At 42.5% G+C, this 16,372-nt stretch overlaps 1 protein-coding gene across 1 annotated transcript in view; it reads left to right on the top strand.

Moving 5' to 3' along the window:
• Window positions 1-16,372, top strand: part of WWTR1 (WW domain containing transcription regulator 1) — a 135,458-nt gene that overhangs the window by 97,204 nt on the left and 21,882 nt on the right. Inside the window, exon 4 of the mRNA XM_034996825.1 lies at window positions 13,415-13,617. Within this exon, the coding sequence (XP_034852716.1) occupies window positions 13,415-13,617 (203 nt within the window). The remainder of the gene's footprint in view (window positions 1-13,414; window positions 13,618-16,372) is intronic.

Genomic DNA, 16,372 nt, shown 5'->3' with positions numbered 1-16,372 from the left:
GAGTGGCAGGCAGAGGGAGAAGCAGGCTTCCCGCTGAGCAGGGAGCCAGATGCGGGACTCGATCTCAGGACCCTGGGATCATGACCTGAGCCCGAAGACAGATGCTTAACCCACTGAGACACCGAGGGGCCTCTGAAATGTAACTTTTAAAAGTTACCTGACTTATTTATTTTTTTTGAAAGACTGAAGAAGAAAGCCCTATACCATTTTCTGTAAAACTAGATCACACCAACAGGGTGTCATCCTAACATGTGATTCATGGTGATTTCAGCAATTTATTTATTTATTTATTTATTTATTTATTTATTTATTTATTTATTTATTTATTTATTTATAATATATTTTTTAAGATTTTATTTATTTATTTGACACAGAGAGAGACAGTGGGAGAGGGAACACAAGCAGGGGGTAGTGGGAGAGGGAGAAGCAGGCTTCCCGCCGAGCAGGGAGCCCGATGTGGGGCTCGATCCCAGGACCCTGGAATCATGTCCTGAGCCGAAGGCAGATGCTTAACGACTGAGCCACCCAGGCACCCCTGATTTCAGCATTCTATAGTAGTAAAAAAGTTCATTACACTAGTCTGCATTAGACTTTTTCATGAAATAGCTAAAAGGAAACACATCCTCGTCACTGAATTTAACTCAGTAAATACTTTTTGATCACTGAGGGTGAGCAGAACCAGGGCAGCGATGGGTGATCAGTGCAGCTGATGCCAAGCCACGGCATTCTAGCATGTCGCCTGGGCTTCCTACATTTGTCACAGTCTCTGCCTGTGATTGTGCTGAGTCATTTATCCTCCCAAGGATCATCTTTAATTGGCCTGAGTCATTAGTTTTAAATTGTGTCCCCAGGTCCCAAGCCAGGATTTTAGGGGGATGTGAAGAGAAGCTAAACTCAGTATCCAGACCCCAAAAGCTGTGTCTGTTCAGATTCTAAAAATTCGTTTAGTATTTTCATACAAGAGTTGAGAAATGCCTGTAGGAAAAGCAGAGTGAAAGCAAGACCAAGAGGCTTCAGAGAAGAGAGTCAAAGAGGCTGCCATATAAGTGTTCCCTGACCTGCTGGCACCAGCTCAGGCTCTGCGCTTGCTTTGAACTGACCCCCTGCACAGGAGGGTCGCCTCTGCTTCACGCCATACATTGACTCTAGGGGAGGATCCTACTGCCAAAGAAAAGTTTGAGAACCCTAGTCTAAATGGCCTAAGGTCTCTTTCGGCCTGAACTTCTATGCTGATGGTACAAAGTAGGGTGAATACATGGCCCCGTCTATAATGAGCACTGTGGGGAAATTGAGTTTGTAAACCACTAATGATAAAACAGAGCAAAATGAAATGGATGCCGAGCAGAGAACTATATTCTGGAAGTAAAGAGAAAACAGTCACAAAAATCTAGTGTTCATTAAATACTCACTTGTAGAATTATGGGAGTAATGGTTACTATCAGTTTCTGACCCAGAAAGCCTGAAGCTGAGTCTATTATTTCATGTCTGTGCATCAGTAAGGCAGATCTGAAGCGCACCAAGTTATTTTTGTTCTGTGTTTATAAAGAAAATCCATATCATTGGGGTTGGTTCTAAGGGGTTGGGGGAGACTTGGCTCCTTCTCAGGTCTTATTTATAAAGAGCACAAATCCAGCTCTCGGGAAGATGAGAATTAGTTCAAATCACAGAAAAGAATAGTATAGATCAGTGTTTCTTAAAAGAGCTGCTCTTCAGCAACCAAGAATCCAACAGGAAAGATTTCCTGACATTCGGACTCAATCAAGTGCATGCTTATGAGTGATGCAGTGCATTGTCATAACTAGTGCTCGATCTTAAAAAGTTACAGAGTGAGTGGGGGAGTAATGTTTCCTCTCTGATTATTAGGTAATATGGGTACAGAAGGACAGTCAGCTAGTTGTAATCCATGGAGGACACACTGAGAGCTGGTCCAGACTGCCTGATTGTGGTTCTAAATATCGAATAGCTCCTTCATATTGGCACTGGTTCTCTTTCTAAGGGGACACATTAGAACGGACACAGGAAACTTGGGGCGGGGGTGCTTTCCTACTGCCATGGGTCGTGACAGTCACAGGCCTAGGGTGACCAAACCGCCCATCTGCCTGGGACTCTCCCATCCCGGCGTTAGCCCTGATATCCCGTGTTCCAGGAAAGCCCTCAGTCTCTGTCAGGACAGTTGGTTGCCCTTTCAGCATTTACAGAGTGGGGACAGAAAATGAAGTGATGGTTAAGCTTTCAATTCTGACAGTCATGATTCAGGAGCCCTTATACCCCCTCTTATAGGGTACTTAGGTTTCTGGAAGGTGTTTCTTATGCAATCGATAGAAGCTTATTAGCCCTGACATCAAATTGAGGAAGTTTCCTAGATCCCAAATCAAGTGTATTCCCAAGGTGTGTATTTAAATGTTGCATATTCACCTGTTTTGAGGAAACTGCAACCAGGTATTCACAGCAATAAGTCAGCCTATTTGACGCTTTCCCTGCTCTGAAGGGATGATGTTGGAAGGCTTCTTTGGGATATTTAATGTTATTTTATCACAGAAGCAAGTAAAAAAAGAAATCCCTGAAATATAGGTTATTTTGAATATATGGAAGTAAAGTTAATGTAACAAGGTTTTATTCATCACCTGTGAAAACTGACATACCAGTTAAACCATCTTTGAAACTCTCTTGTTAAATCAGCATTTGCTTATGCTTTTTGTGTGTATGTGTGTGTGGTGTCCCTCCACCACCCCGCAGGGTCCTGGGACACTGTGCGAGATGGGGGAGGTACTGGTTTTTTATTTTTTGTAGAGGTGGTCGCTGTCCTCCAGGAGTGGCAGTCTTTTATAGCCCTTACTTGCCCTGGGTTTTGTTTTTCTTTGTTTTTACATTACTTTTTATCTTGAACTGCAGTAGGTAGCGCTAGGCAAGTAAAAAAACCACTTTGTTCAATATTCACCAGGCTGCTATGTTCCTTTCTCTGGCTCCATGTTCTACACATCTGCTTAGATGACTTTAAAGGGCTTAGCACATAGTAAGAGCTGAATAAATACTAACTCGTCTTCAATTCAGTTCAAATTCAATACTGCCAAGACATGTGCTGAGTTGCAGTTGACCAGCATTTCCCAGTGTTCCTGCTCAGGAGAACACTAGTCTTCCAAGTTTGAGAAGTCCTGCATTTTCTATCTCCTTCTTGGAAAGTCTTACTGTCTGTGAGAGCCTTAAAGGCTCTGAGGAAGCCTGCAATAAAATGAATTCTTTTAACTTTGTGTAGCCCAACATTTCCCAATCTTATTTGACCATGGGACCCCTCTGGAAGCAGCTATTACTGTATTTTTATTCTAGCCTAATTTGCTCCCATGGTTTTTTTTGGACTATTTGTCCATTTTTTATATACCCTATAAAATGTGTCCATTTTTATGTACCCTATAAAAATGAATTAGTGGTGAGTATGGAAAAGAGTGTCTTGCACAGTTACTGGTATTTATTGAAAACATGGTTACTATATACACACAGGTTTTTTTTTTTTAGAACAGTTTCAGATTTACAGAAAAATTGAAAAGATGGGTTCCCATATACACTCTCATCAATTTCTCTTTATTAACATCTTACATTAGTATGCTACATTTGTTATAATTGATGAACCAATATTGATACAGGGATTTCTTTAGTTTTTACGTAGTGTCTTTTTCCGTTCCACAGTCCTGTGCGGAATACCACATTACCTTTACTTGTCTTAACCATGACAAGTTTCTTAGACTGTCCTTGATTTGATGCCCTTGATAGTTTTGAGGAGCACTGCTTAGGAATTTTGAGGATTCCCCCCTGTTGGAATTTGTCTGATGTTTTTCTGTGATTAGACTTGGGATGATGGGCTTTGGGAGGAAGTGCTCTTTTTGTCAGATCTTATCAAGGGTCATGCTATCACTATGGCTTATCATTTTTGAGGTTGACCTTGATCAGCTGGCTGATACACAGGAGTTCTCCCCTGTAAAGTTACTGTTCCCCCCCCCCCCCATTCAATACCGTACTCTCTGGGAGGAGGTCACTATACACAATCCATTGTTAAGGAGTGGAAGTTTTGCTCCCCCTCCTTGAGGACAGTGTATCTACATTAAATTATTTGGAATTCTTCCATTCAGGAGATTTGTCTCTTCACCCTCCATTTATTTATATATTCAGCAATTTGTTTATATGAGTGTGAACTCATGGATATTATATTTTTATGCAACTAATGAACCATAGTCCGTAACACATGACACTTTCTCCATTATTGGTAGAACAGAAGCACAGTTGGGGAGTGGGTGCTGGGGCTGGAAGAAGTCATGGAGTGCTTACAGAGGCCTTCTCGCTCACTTAAATGGATTTGTGCCTCTGACATGTTGACAAAACCATGTATTTTTAAAAGTTCAACTTAGGGCGCCTGGGTAGCTCAGTCGTTAAGCGTCTGCCTTCGGCTCAGGTCATGATCCCGGGGTCCTGGGATCGAGCCCCGCATCGGGCTCCCTGCTCGGCGGGAAGCCTGTTTCTCCCTCTCCCACTCCCCCTGCTTGTGTTCCTGCTCTCGCTATGTCTCTCTCTGTCAAATAAATAAATAAAAATCTTTTTTCTTAATTTTTTTAAATTATTTAATTTATTTATTTGAGAGAGAGAGATTGAGAGACAGAAAGCATGAGAGGCAGGAGGGTCAGAGGGAGAAGCAGACTCCCTGCCAAGCAGGGAGCCCGATAACGGGACTCGATCCTGGGACTCCAGGATCATGACCTGGGCCGAAGGCAGTCGCTTAACCAACTGAGCCACCCAGGCGCCCAATAAAAATCTTTTTAAAAAAAAAAGATAGGGGCGCCTGGGTGGCTCAGTCGTTAAGCATCTGCCTTCGGCTCAGGTCATGATCCCAGGGTCCTGGGATCGAGTCCCACATCGGGCTCTCTGCTCAGCGGGAAGCCTGCTTCTCCCTCTCCCACTCCCCCTGCTTGTGTTCCCTCTTTCTGTCAAATAAATAAAATCTTAAAAAAAAAAAAAAAAAAAGTTCAACTTAAAGTGCCAGGTATAGTGGTCTCTCAGCTGAGAAGTTTGTCAGGAGGAGAAAGGAGGCTGAGAATGAGATGAGAAATGCATACCAGCCACAGGCATTCCTCTTTTCCCTCCCAACTCACATGTGAATTGGGGAGAAGGATTTGAAGGGAATAAAGTAATTTCTGTGTCTTTCTAGGGCTTTGGGGTGGCTTCTAGCCATCAGCACACTGGTTGTTCTTTCCATAACCTACTCCGAGCCAGCTCTGTGCAGGCCTGTGATGGGTTTCATATTTGAACCTAACCCCTTAAGGTTTTGTTTCTTCACTTGGCATTGTGTGTGTGTGTTTCTGTATGTCTTTGTGTGTCTGTTTTAAAATCCTGTTTTAAAAACAAGGGAAGCAAGCCCAGGACACAAGAATAGCAAGTCACTGAACCTCTCTGAGGCCAAAAAGACGTTTGTCAAACATTCCAGGAGGCGCACTGGGCAGCCTCTGATTCACTGGCCTCCCTCATCGTCTGCAGCTCCTGGCTCGAAGAAGCTGCCAAAGCACTTTACGAGCTGTTGCTCCCCATTCCCCTGTGCTGCAAAAGGCAAAAAGTTCAGGAGTGAAGCCTTTACCTTTTTTTTTACATATTTGTTTCTTAGGTAACAAGTGATGTGTGGGCTTAGAACTGAGTTCATGGACCTTCCTGTCCTGAGCCTACTCTTGGGTCTTCGTAGAAGTGACCAAGTGTGTTTGCTGCAACAGTCCCGAGGGTACATCAGTGGACGTGGTCTGGGGCAGCATTAACCAAAGGGTTATAGTCAACATGGATAATCACCCCCCACCACACCCCATTCCTGTGTTGACTGTTGGTTCCACCAAGGACACAGTCATGGAATCAAAAGGGTGTTCGGATCTCAGATGCTATGGAGTTTGTTTGACTCTGTGTTTTCTTTTATACTGAATAATAGCAGTGAAATGTTTCTGACCACATAGCTGCAGAGCATGGTTTTATTGATTTCCAGAGACAGAAGAGAAAGCCAATTATTGAAGGGGAAAAAAAAAGGAAAAGGAGATGAAAACAATGAAAAAGATAAATGTGGATTTAAATTTAAATTCTAACTCTCTTGGAAGGAAAAAAAAAGATTCTCTGCTTTAGTTTTGATGCATTCCTGCTTCAGTGGAGAAATCTTCTGTTTGGGTTATTCCTTTCTGTGGGGACTGGCAAAAGTCTAGAGCTGATGAGGTCTTTAGCATTTCATGGCAACCTGCCCTCAACTGGTTTAGCCTCAGAAACGGCATTTGGGATACATGGCCATACATGTTCTGTCCCTAAAATGTTCTGGCGTATTATTCCAAGAAGTGTTACATTCGTTGCAGATTTACATGTTTTACCTTCCCGTGCTCTCCCGAGGACCTCCTCTCTGTTTATCTCTGTCTTGGGCCTTCCCTGCCCCCATTTTCTCCGAGTAGCTAGCAAAAGCAGTGGTTTTAAAGAACCTCAACTGTCAGTAACGTTCATGAGCCGCAAGCTCAGAGAAGAAGGTTCAGTAATAGCTGGAAATCAGATGACTAGAGGGAGCAGAGTGGCAGGTTGAATCATGGGCACCTCAGTGGACCCAGGACACCTGGCTTCTAGGCTCCTAGCCATTTTATGACCATGACCAAATTTACTCTTCCTTTGGGTATTGATTTTTGTCATTTCTACAAGGAGGAGTTGTACCAGGCGGGCTCTCAGCTTTCATGATCTTGATTACATTCTTAAGCCATATTTGTTGCTTATCAGATCATATTTGGAGTTACCTCCTTGCACTCCCATCAAGAAAATACTGGGTTTGGTGCATACATGACCACGTTTTTATGTTTTTTACTTCTGTATTTTTATGTTTTATATAAGTAAAAACGCACATAGGAAAGCTTCAAATGGTACAGAAGGAGAAAAGGAAGATCTCCTCCCATCCCTGACACCTGCTTTCCTCCCTAGGGGCGCCCACTGTTACTAGTCTCTTGTATATCCTCCTAGAGAGATTTGCTCTCTATGTATAATATACCCTTCCTTTCTAACTACAAGCAATAGCATGTCCGTACATAGAATTCTATCCCTCGGGTTGTTTTTTTTTTTTTCCTCTCTAATGTTTCCTAGAGATTGTTCCATTTAAGTACCTACAGAGCTCCCTCATTGTCGGGCATGGTTATCAAGAATTTCTGAACAGATGGATCATGATCTCTCATCGGTGGACCCAATTTTTAGTCTTTTTGCTATTATACATAATACCATGGTGAATCTTCTCATAACAAAGTTCTGTGGGTGTGTGTGCGCTCTCCTTTGAAAACAAAACTATTGTCTAAGTTCCATTCTTTTCTAGTCTCTCTAGGTAGTAACTGGAGATGGTGCAGTCTGCATGATCAAATTGAAATGAAGTGAAGGAAAGCAACATTGCCCTCATTCCTCCCTATCCATGTCTGTGAGGGCTGATGTTTTGAAGACTAGCAAGGGTGTGGTGTTAGAAGAGCTCCTCTCCAAGTCTCCAACTCCCCCAGATAAGGAGGCAGACGCTAATAAAATCTGCCAAGCAGTATTTGCTTGTTGTGTGGCGTCCATCGTGAGTAAACCCGGTGCAGGTTTTGTACACCGACAGGGCAGGCTCTCCACGTCCCTGAAGGTAGTCTTGCTCCGATGTATTTGTCACCTCATTAAGTTACCAGAACCAAGTCAGTTTTTTTTTTTAATTTTATTTTATTATGTTGTGTTAGTCACCATACATTACGTCATTAGTTTTTAATGTTGTGTTCCATGGTTCATTGTTTGCGTATAACACCCAGTGCTCCATTCAGTACATGCCCTCCTTAATATCCATCACCAGGCTAGCCCATCCCCCCACCCCCCTCCCCTCTAGAACCCTCAGTTTGTTTCTCAGAGTCCATAGTCTCTCATGGTTCGTCTCCCCCTCCGATTCCCCCCCCTTCAATTTTCCCTTCCTGTTATCTTGTTTCAGAGGTACAGGTCTGTGATTCATTAGTCTTATACAATTCACAGCGCTCACCATAGCACATACCCTCCCCAATGTCCATCACCCAGCCACCCCATCCGTCCCACCCCCCACCATTCCAGCAACCCTCAGGTTGTTTCCTGAGATTAAGAATTCCTCATATCAGTGAGATCATATGATACTTGTCTTTCTCTGATTGACTTATTTCGCTTAGCATAATACCCTCTAGTTCTATCCACATTGCAAATGGCAGGATTTTTTTTTTAATGGCTGCATAATATTCCATTGTGTGTGTGTATGTATATATATATATATATACATACACACACCACATCTTCTTTATCCATTCATCTGTTGATGGACATCTTGGCTCTTTCCATAGTTTGGCTATTGTGGACATTGCTGCTATAAACATTGGGGTGCATGTACGCCTTTGGGTCACTACATTTGTATCTTTGAGGTAAATACTCAGTAGTGCAATTGCTGGGTCGTAGGGTAGCTCTATTTTCAACTTTTTGAGGAACCTCCATACTGTTTTCCAGAGTGGCTGCACCAGCTTGCATTCCCACCAATAGTGTAGGAGGGTTCCCCTTTCTCTGCATCCCCACCAACATCTGTCGTTTCCTGACTTGTTAATTTTAGCCATTCTGACGGGTGTGAGGTGGTATCTCATTGAGGTTTTGATTTGTATTTCCCTGATGCCAAGTGATGTTGAGCACTTTTTCACGTATCTGTTGGCCATTTGGATGTCTTCTTTGGAAAAATGTCTGTTCTTGTCTTCTGCCCATTTCTTGATTGGATTATTTGTTCTTTGGGTGTTGAGTTTGATAAGTTCTTTTTTTTTTTTAAGATTTATTTATTTATTTATTTGAGAGAGAGCACAAGAAGGGGGAGCGGGAGAGGGAGAAGCAGACTCCCTGCTGAGCAGGGAGCCCGATGCAGGACTCGATCCCGGGACTCCAGGATCACGACCTGAGCCAAAGGCAGTCGCTTAACCAACTGAGCCACCCAGGCACCCTGATAAGTTCTTTATAGATTTTGGATACTAGCCCTTTATCTGATATGTCATTTGCAAATATCTTCTCCCATTCTGTCGGTTGTCTTTTGGTTTCGTTGACTGTTTCCTTTGCTGTGCAAAAGCTTTTTATCTTGATGAAGTCCCAATAGTTCATTTTTGCCCTTGCTTCCCTTGCCTTTGGCGATGTTTCTAGGAAGAAGTTGCTGCGGCTGAGGTCGAAGAGGTTGCTGCCTGTGTTCTGGATTCCTGTCTCACATTTAGGTCTTTCATCCATTTTGAGTCTATTTTTATGTGTGGTGTAAGGAAATGGTCCAGTTTCATTCTTCTGCATGTGGCTGTCCAATTTTCCCAACACCATTTGTTGAAGAGACTGTCTTTTTTCCATTGGACATTCTTTCTTGCTTTTTTGAAGATTAGTTGACCATAGAGTTGAGGGTCCATTTCTGGGCTCTCTATTCTGTTCCATTGATCTTTGTGTCTGTTTTTGTGCCAGTTCCATACTGTCTCCTTGATTACAGCTTTGTAATAGAGCTTGAAGTCTGAAATTGTGATGCTACCAGCTTTGCTTTGCTTTTTTCAACATTCCTCTGGCTATTCAGGGTCTTTTCTGGTTCCATACAAATTTTAGGATTATTTGTTCCATTTCTTTGAAAAAAGTTGATTGTATTTTGATAGGGATTGCATTAAATGTGTAGGTTGCTCTGGTAGCATTGACATTTTCACAATATTTGTTCTTCCAGTCCATGAACATGGAGTGTTTTTCCATTTCTTAGCTTCTTCCTCAATTTCTTTAATGAGTATTCTATAGTTTTCTGAGTACAGATTCTTTGCCTCTTTGGTTAGCTTTATTCCTAGGTATCTTATGGTTGTGGGTGCAATTGTAAATGGAATCGACTCCTTAATTTCTCTTTCTTCTGTCTTGGTGGTGGTGTATAGAAATGCAACCGATTTCTGTGCATTGATTTTATATCCTGCCACTTTACTGAATTCCTGTATGAGTTCTAACAATTTTGGGGTGGAGTCTTTTGGGTTTTCCACATAAAGTATCATATCTGCAAAGAGATAGAGTTTGACTTCTTTGCCAATTTGGATGCCTTTTATTTCTTTTTGTTGTCTGATTGCTGTGGCTAGGACTTCTAGTACTCTGTTGAACAGCAGTGGTGATAGTGGACATCCCTGCCTTAGACTGAGTCAGTTTTAAAAATTAATAACCTCTGTGCTGCCAACAAACAACCTAACTTTTTTTTAAGCTTCTTTTTCCTAATCTGGGGATTTCTGATATTGGAAATATTTCAGTTTACAGATTTCTCTTAGAGACCCAGTTGGGCATCCTTTTTGGTCTACAGCAGTTTTGTCTGACTGCTAAACACTTCCTTTTTCGGAAGTTCGGAAATGGCTGTCCCTGGAAATAATCACTACTCTTCCATCTAAGCTTCCTTCTGGCCTGAAAGGGGCCTTATGAATTAAGCCCTTCTGGATATCTGGACCTTGTCTGACTTTAATCTGTATTTAAGAGCACTTTTTTTCTGGTGATACCGTGTGCGCACAACCCCTGCCCTCCTACCCAGGCCTTCCAATAGAGACTGTAAAATGCTCTAACCATTTCTGGAATGTCATTTGAAAAATGAAACACTCATTTCAGTAATTTTGCATCAATTAGGACTGTGCTTTTTTTTTTTTTTTTCCTGTTCTCAAACCTGAGAACATAAGAGATAGCCAACTGGTTTCGTTCCTTCGCCTCATCATTTACTGGGTTTCCCCGTGTACCAGGAATGCTAGCAGGAGGTGCGCCTTCCTTGTGGTGGGCTGGATTCCGAAAGGAAAGCCTGCACCAGCGAGGCAGATCCCAAACCTTCTCACCTCCCGCTCAGGAGCTCGTTACTGAGCAGACAGTTGTCAATCCACCCAGACCCGCCTGGAACCCTTCCTGTTTGTAATGCGAGCGGCTTTGGGCCCTGGGCCCTGTTTTGATGACCTGCTGTGTAAGTGGTAACTTTCTTGCTATCGAAGGCAAACCGTGTTCAGAGGGTCGCTCTCAGTTTCAGCAGCTGTTCTGTGGTTCACTGTAAGGCGTGACCGAGGGCAGCCAAGGACAGTTGAAGGAGCCAGTGGACGGGATGTCTGGAGGCCTCCCTGGCTTTGGTGGTCCTGCCTGCCCCTAATCAGAGCACACCCCTTTACCTCTCTTAGGTTTCAGTCGCTCTCCCGTAAAATAAAGGGATGGACTAGATCGTTTCTAAGAATCCTGACAAAGCCTAACATTCTGGCATTCCACAGCTCCACATATAAATTCACCTCATTTCTTTACACATTCCTTCCAACAGCCTGTTAATTCCTGTGAGGGCAGGAGCTATTTATCCAACGACAAGCCCAGTGGCTGGCACACAGGAAATGCAGTATAGATTTGAGGGAGTTATAAATAATTTTTTTAAAAAAGAATGTTTTTACCCTACCTCTACCCCCGTCCAGAGGAAGTTCCTGCCGTGAACTCAGTTAATCATTCCTCAAGGAAACCAGTTTGTCTACAGAAAATCCTGTGTTGGTGCTCTCTTTTGAGTGCGTGCGTGTGCGTGTTTGTGTGCATGTGTGTGAATGGGGTGTACATGTACATTTAATATATAGTCGATGAGGCTACTTTAAAATTCATTTAAGAAAATTCTTTTTTTTTTTTTTTTAAAGATTTTATTTATTTATTTTGAGAGAGAGAGAATGAGAGAGAACACATGAGAGGGGATAGGGTCAGAGGGCAAAGCAGACTCCCTGCCAAGCAGGGAGCCCGATGTGGGACTCGATCCAGGGACTCCAGGATCATGACCTGAGCCGAAGGCAGTCGCTTAACCAACTGAGCCACCCAGGCGCCCCATTTAAGAAAATTCTTACTTATAAAACATGTTTCCACATGATGTGCATGTCTTCCAAATGAAAGGTGTAAAATATTTAACTTTTAGACTTTAAATAAGGTACACCAATGATTTTCTTTTTTAAAGACAGTGATACCAAACATAGCAAAAATTGAGAGTTTTTCCTCAGAAATGGAGTATATAAAACTGTATATTGTCTTGGGCCCCAATGTAAGAGCAAATAGACAGAAAACTGTGGTTTTCTTTATTATAGGATATTGCCTAGGCAGAAGTTAAGCAAATTTGACTGGTAAACTGTTTTAAGGAAAACTAGCACTTTTAAAAAATGTTTTTTTGTGTGTGTGTGGGAATGCCAATTATAGAATTCATTAAAGGATTTTAAAATTCTTTCCTCAAGTGAAGTACTACATGCTAAAATTTAAGATGTTGGTAAGTGCAGATAAAAAAAAAAAGAAAGAAAATCCTTAAAAAGTTTAAAACACTTCTAGAATGTTTTATCCAATCACAAATATGATTATCATTTTTTAAAAGATTTATTTATTTGAAAGAGAGAGGGGGCAGGAGGGAGGGGCAGAGGGAGAGAGAGTGTTAAGAAGACTCTATACTGAGCGTGGAGTCCCATGCGGGACTCGATCTCAGGACCCTGAGATCTCAACCTGAGCTAAAACTAAGAGTTGGACACTTAACTGACTGCGCCATGATGATCATTTTTTTTTTAAGATTTCATTTATTTATTTGAGAGAGAGAGAGAGTGCATGTGCACATGGGCAGGGGGAGGGGCAGAAGGAGAAGCAGACTCCCCGCTGGGCAGGGAGCCCCATGTGGGGCTCGATCCCAGGACCCTGGGATCATGACCTGAGCCCAAGGAGACGCTTAACCGACTGAGCCACCCAGGCGCCCCCATGATTATCATTTTTATGTAAATTCTTTCACACTAATTTTTCCCTTTGCATAAACTAAAACATCTTTTCCTCAATCAGGTGTTTGTTTCTGAGCTTAGCTCATGCTCCTTTGGGGTACCCTTTTTAACAAAGCATCAGTGGGGTCCTGCTTCTGTGTAGATCCCTGGTCTAGGTACTGTGTTTTAACGTCCTGCTTGTCAGTCACTCATCATCCTAGATATTACCGTGCACTGCTGTGTATCTATAATCTCATGCCCTCCTTAGCTCTGACATGAACACGCAGGTTGTCTAGAAAGTGCACACACACCCAGATGTCCTGCTGAAATTACATCATATGTTGTGGTAAACTTTTGTGGAATTCACTTTTGACCACTATGTTCTTAAAGGCTTAAAATGTGCTCTAGACACAGGGAAGGTGTGAAATAATTTTTAACAGGGCACAAAATGCCAAGACTGGATGAGTCAGGAGTGGGGCCAGTGTCTGAGCCTCCCATGAATTGAATTAAGGTAATAATTACTTAAACAGTAATGATTAACAGGAAAGTACTTTGGAAGGCATCTCGGGAATCTATACTCCAAAGCACAGAGCATTCTGGTGGCCTCTTTTTGATAAGGTGTTGTAGGACCTGTTCATTAATCTCCTGCATGGTCTTCCCTCCTATAGTGATGAGTCACCAGCACCAGCAGCAAATGGCACCCACTACCCTGAGCCAGCAGAACCACCCTACTCAGAACCCCCCAGCAGGGCTCATGAGCATGCCCAATGCTCTGACCACTCAGCAGCAGCAGCAGCAGAAGCTCCGGCTTCAGAGGATCCAGATGGAGAGAGAGAGGATCAGAATGCGCCAAGAGGAGCTCATGAGGCAGGTATGGCCTTCTGTGGTGCCTGCTGGAGGCTCCATGACCTTTGGTGCCAAGGCTCGGGGGGAGGTAGCTGCGGGCCATCAGGGTAAATCTTTCTCTAGAAGCATTAAAGACCCAAAGCCTACTCCAAACCATTTGAGTAGAATCTCGGTTTTTCTCCCAGTATCTGCCTGCCTTGTCTTCAGAGCCAAACATATGAGTACGAGGACTAGCTATGGCTGCCTTTGGGTTCTACTGCTGATCTTTAGAAGGGGAGGAAGACCCTGTTCCAATGATCTATTGCTGTGTAACGTCGTCCCAAAAACGCAGTGGCTTAAAACAGTAGCCCATTTTATTATATCATACATTTCTGTGGGCTGGGAATTTGGGTGGCGCTCAGGTGGCCTGTTCTTCTGGCTTCCGTGGTGTTGATGAAGACCACTTTAGTAGTGTTCAGCCGGTGGGTGGGTTGGTCTGGAGGGTCCAAGATGGCTCTACTCAAGTGTGTGGCATCATGGTAAGGATTGCTGGAAAACTGGGCTGGGTTGGGACTGAAACCTGGAGCATCTATATTTGGCATCTCTAGCTAGCACAGCAGTCTCACTAGTGGGACATACTGCCTAGCAGCTTGGGTCTCCCAGAGAGGATGTTCCAAGAAACAAGAAGTAGAAGCTGCCAGTGTCTTAGGATCTGGTTCTGGAAACTGTCACAGAGTCACTTCTTCCATATGCTCTTTTTTTTTTTTTTTTTTAAAGATTTTATTTATTTATTTGACAGAGAGAGACACAGCGAGAGAGGGAACACAAGCAGGGGGAATGGGAGAGGGAGAAGCAGGCTTCCCGCCGAGCAGGGAGCCCAATGTGGGGCTTGATCCCAGGACCCTGGGATCATGACCTGAGCCGAAGGCAGACGCCCAACGACTGAGCCACCCAGGCGCCCTTCCATATGCTCTTAATCAAAGAAATCACAGATTTGCCCTAGATTAAAGCGGATAGCAGAAGGGATGTTCCATGGACAAAATGACAAAGAATTTGCAATCACCTCTGGTCCACCATGGAGCATGAGAACGAGTTAGGGAAAACTGAAGGAGAATGAGAAAGGAAAATGTTTGCATACGGGCTCTGATAGAGTCGCTGTTGGTCAGGCGCCTCTGTGCCATACTGCATTCATTCATTCATTCAGTCAGTCAGTCAGTGGACAGAATGTCGCTGTGTGGCCTCTGTGGGTCAGGGTTGACGCAGCACTCCAAAAATTAATCAAACAGAATCCCTTAAGGAACCCACAGTTTTCTGCCTCTCTCAGTGGCTTGGTCTGTGCAAGAACAGAATTATTTCTTCTGTGTTGCTAAGCTAATGTAGGCCATGTTCTTAGGTCTCATCAGTTTTGCTGGCTACATTTTAGGGAGGAAAGCTTCAGTTTATTGTTCTCATTCTTGAGACTTTGCTTTATGACTCACATGAAGTAAGATACGTGAGTAGCTTCTCTTTCACTAGTTTAAGGAAATAAGTAGTTTTAACTGTTGCAGAGAGCTTTCTTGCAAGAGCCTGAGGTGTTACACTAAATGCTACTTTTTCTTTTAGTCACATCTCATACTTTCAAAAATACACATTGATTTCTATAAATGAATAATGTATTTCTCATCAAATAAATTCTAGGATATAAAATGTCTATCCTGTGTGAGGTTTTAAAAACATGGTGAGTTAAAATAATTCCTTAGACATAGCCTTTGACAATGAGGGAAATGAATGTCAATTGTGCTTTGTTGTTCAGTGGAACTATCCTGAATTTGAGGAATACAGCTTTATAATATAACTACAGTTGTGCCTTTTTCCCTGAGGATTTATGTCTGAACGTTCATGGTTATTTTAGGGTAACAGTTGTTTATACTGTTTTTAGATATACAGTATCATGTTTCTTAACAGGAAATAATTATATTATTTTTTATCTTAGGATAACAATTCCATTTGGAATATTAATTTTCTGTTTCATAATATCTATAGAGTAAATGTAACAGTATTATAATAGCATTTATAACTTTTCTCTTAGTTTTATATTTAAATGAGCTTTAATGCATTTTATTTTTCCTTGCACAAAGCTACAGACTGTTCTGTAAAGAATAATTTGTTTCTTAGTTTCTGCCACTTTCTGTGTTTCTTTTTCTTGCCCCACCTCCTTCTTTCCCACAGAAAGTATTTCTGCAAAGGGGTGGGGGAAAGTGCCCCGAATTGTTTCCTTTATTCCAACCATAGGTGCCTTTGAACCAGAATGTGGTATTGATGGTTCATATTACAGAAATGCCAACCAAGTTTATTAAATGCTGATCCCTGGAGGCTGTGGAACTTGGAGCATTTTGCTGCATCATATTGTGCAATCCTACTGTATAGGACAGTGGGAGAAAATGTCCAGATTTGCTCACAGAGGCTCCCATAGTTCAGCTTTGACTGTGTGTGTGTGTGTGTGTGTGTGTGTGTGTGTGTAGTTAGGAGGAGGAGAAGGGAATGGAATGGATGGTTCTGATGTCTTTTTATTTTCCTTATAGAATACAGGAAAAAAAGGTCTAAAGGGATTTCTTCATCATGGAAAGTTTTTCCCCCCCATCCAGAAGCAACCTGCTCCTCAGTGTCACAGATACTATTTAAGGCCATATGGTAAATAGTATTAGAGTGTTCTCTGATAGTTTTCTGGGGCATTTGCCAAGATGCCTTGTTGTTCAGGTGTGGATTATGTCTATCATCTTAGTGGTTTTTTTACTTCCCTTTTTTTGGGGGGGGTGATTTTC

The sequence above is a fragment of the Mirounga leonina genome, unplaced genomic scaffold (genome assembly GCF_011800145.1).
Source record: "Mirounga leonina isolate KUSES-001 unplaced genomic scaffold, KU_Mleo_1.0 Mir_115, whole genome shotgun sequence".
NCBI classification, from domain to species: Eukaryota; Metazoa; Chordata; class Mammalia; order Carnivora; family Phocidae; genus Mirounga; species Mirounga leonina.
This window is presented reverse-complemented; position numbering and strand designations above follow the sequence as displayed.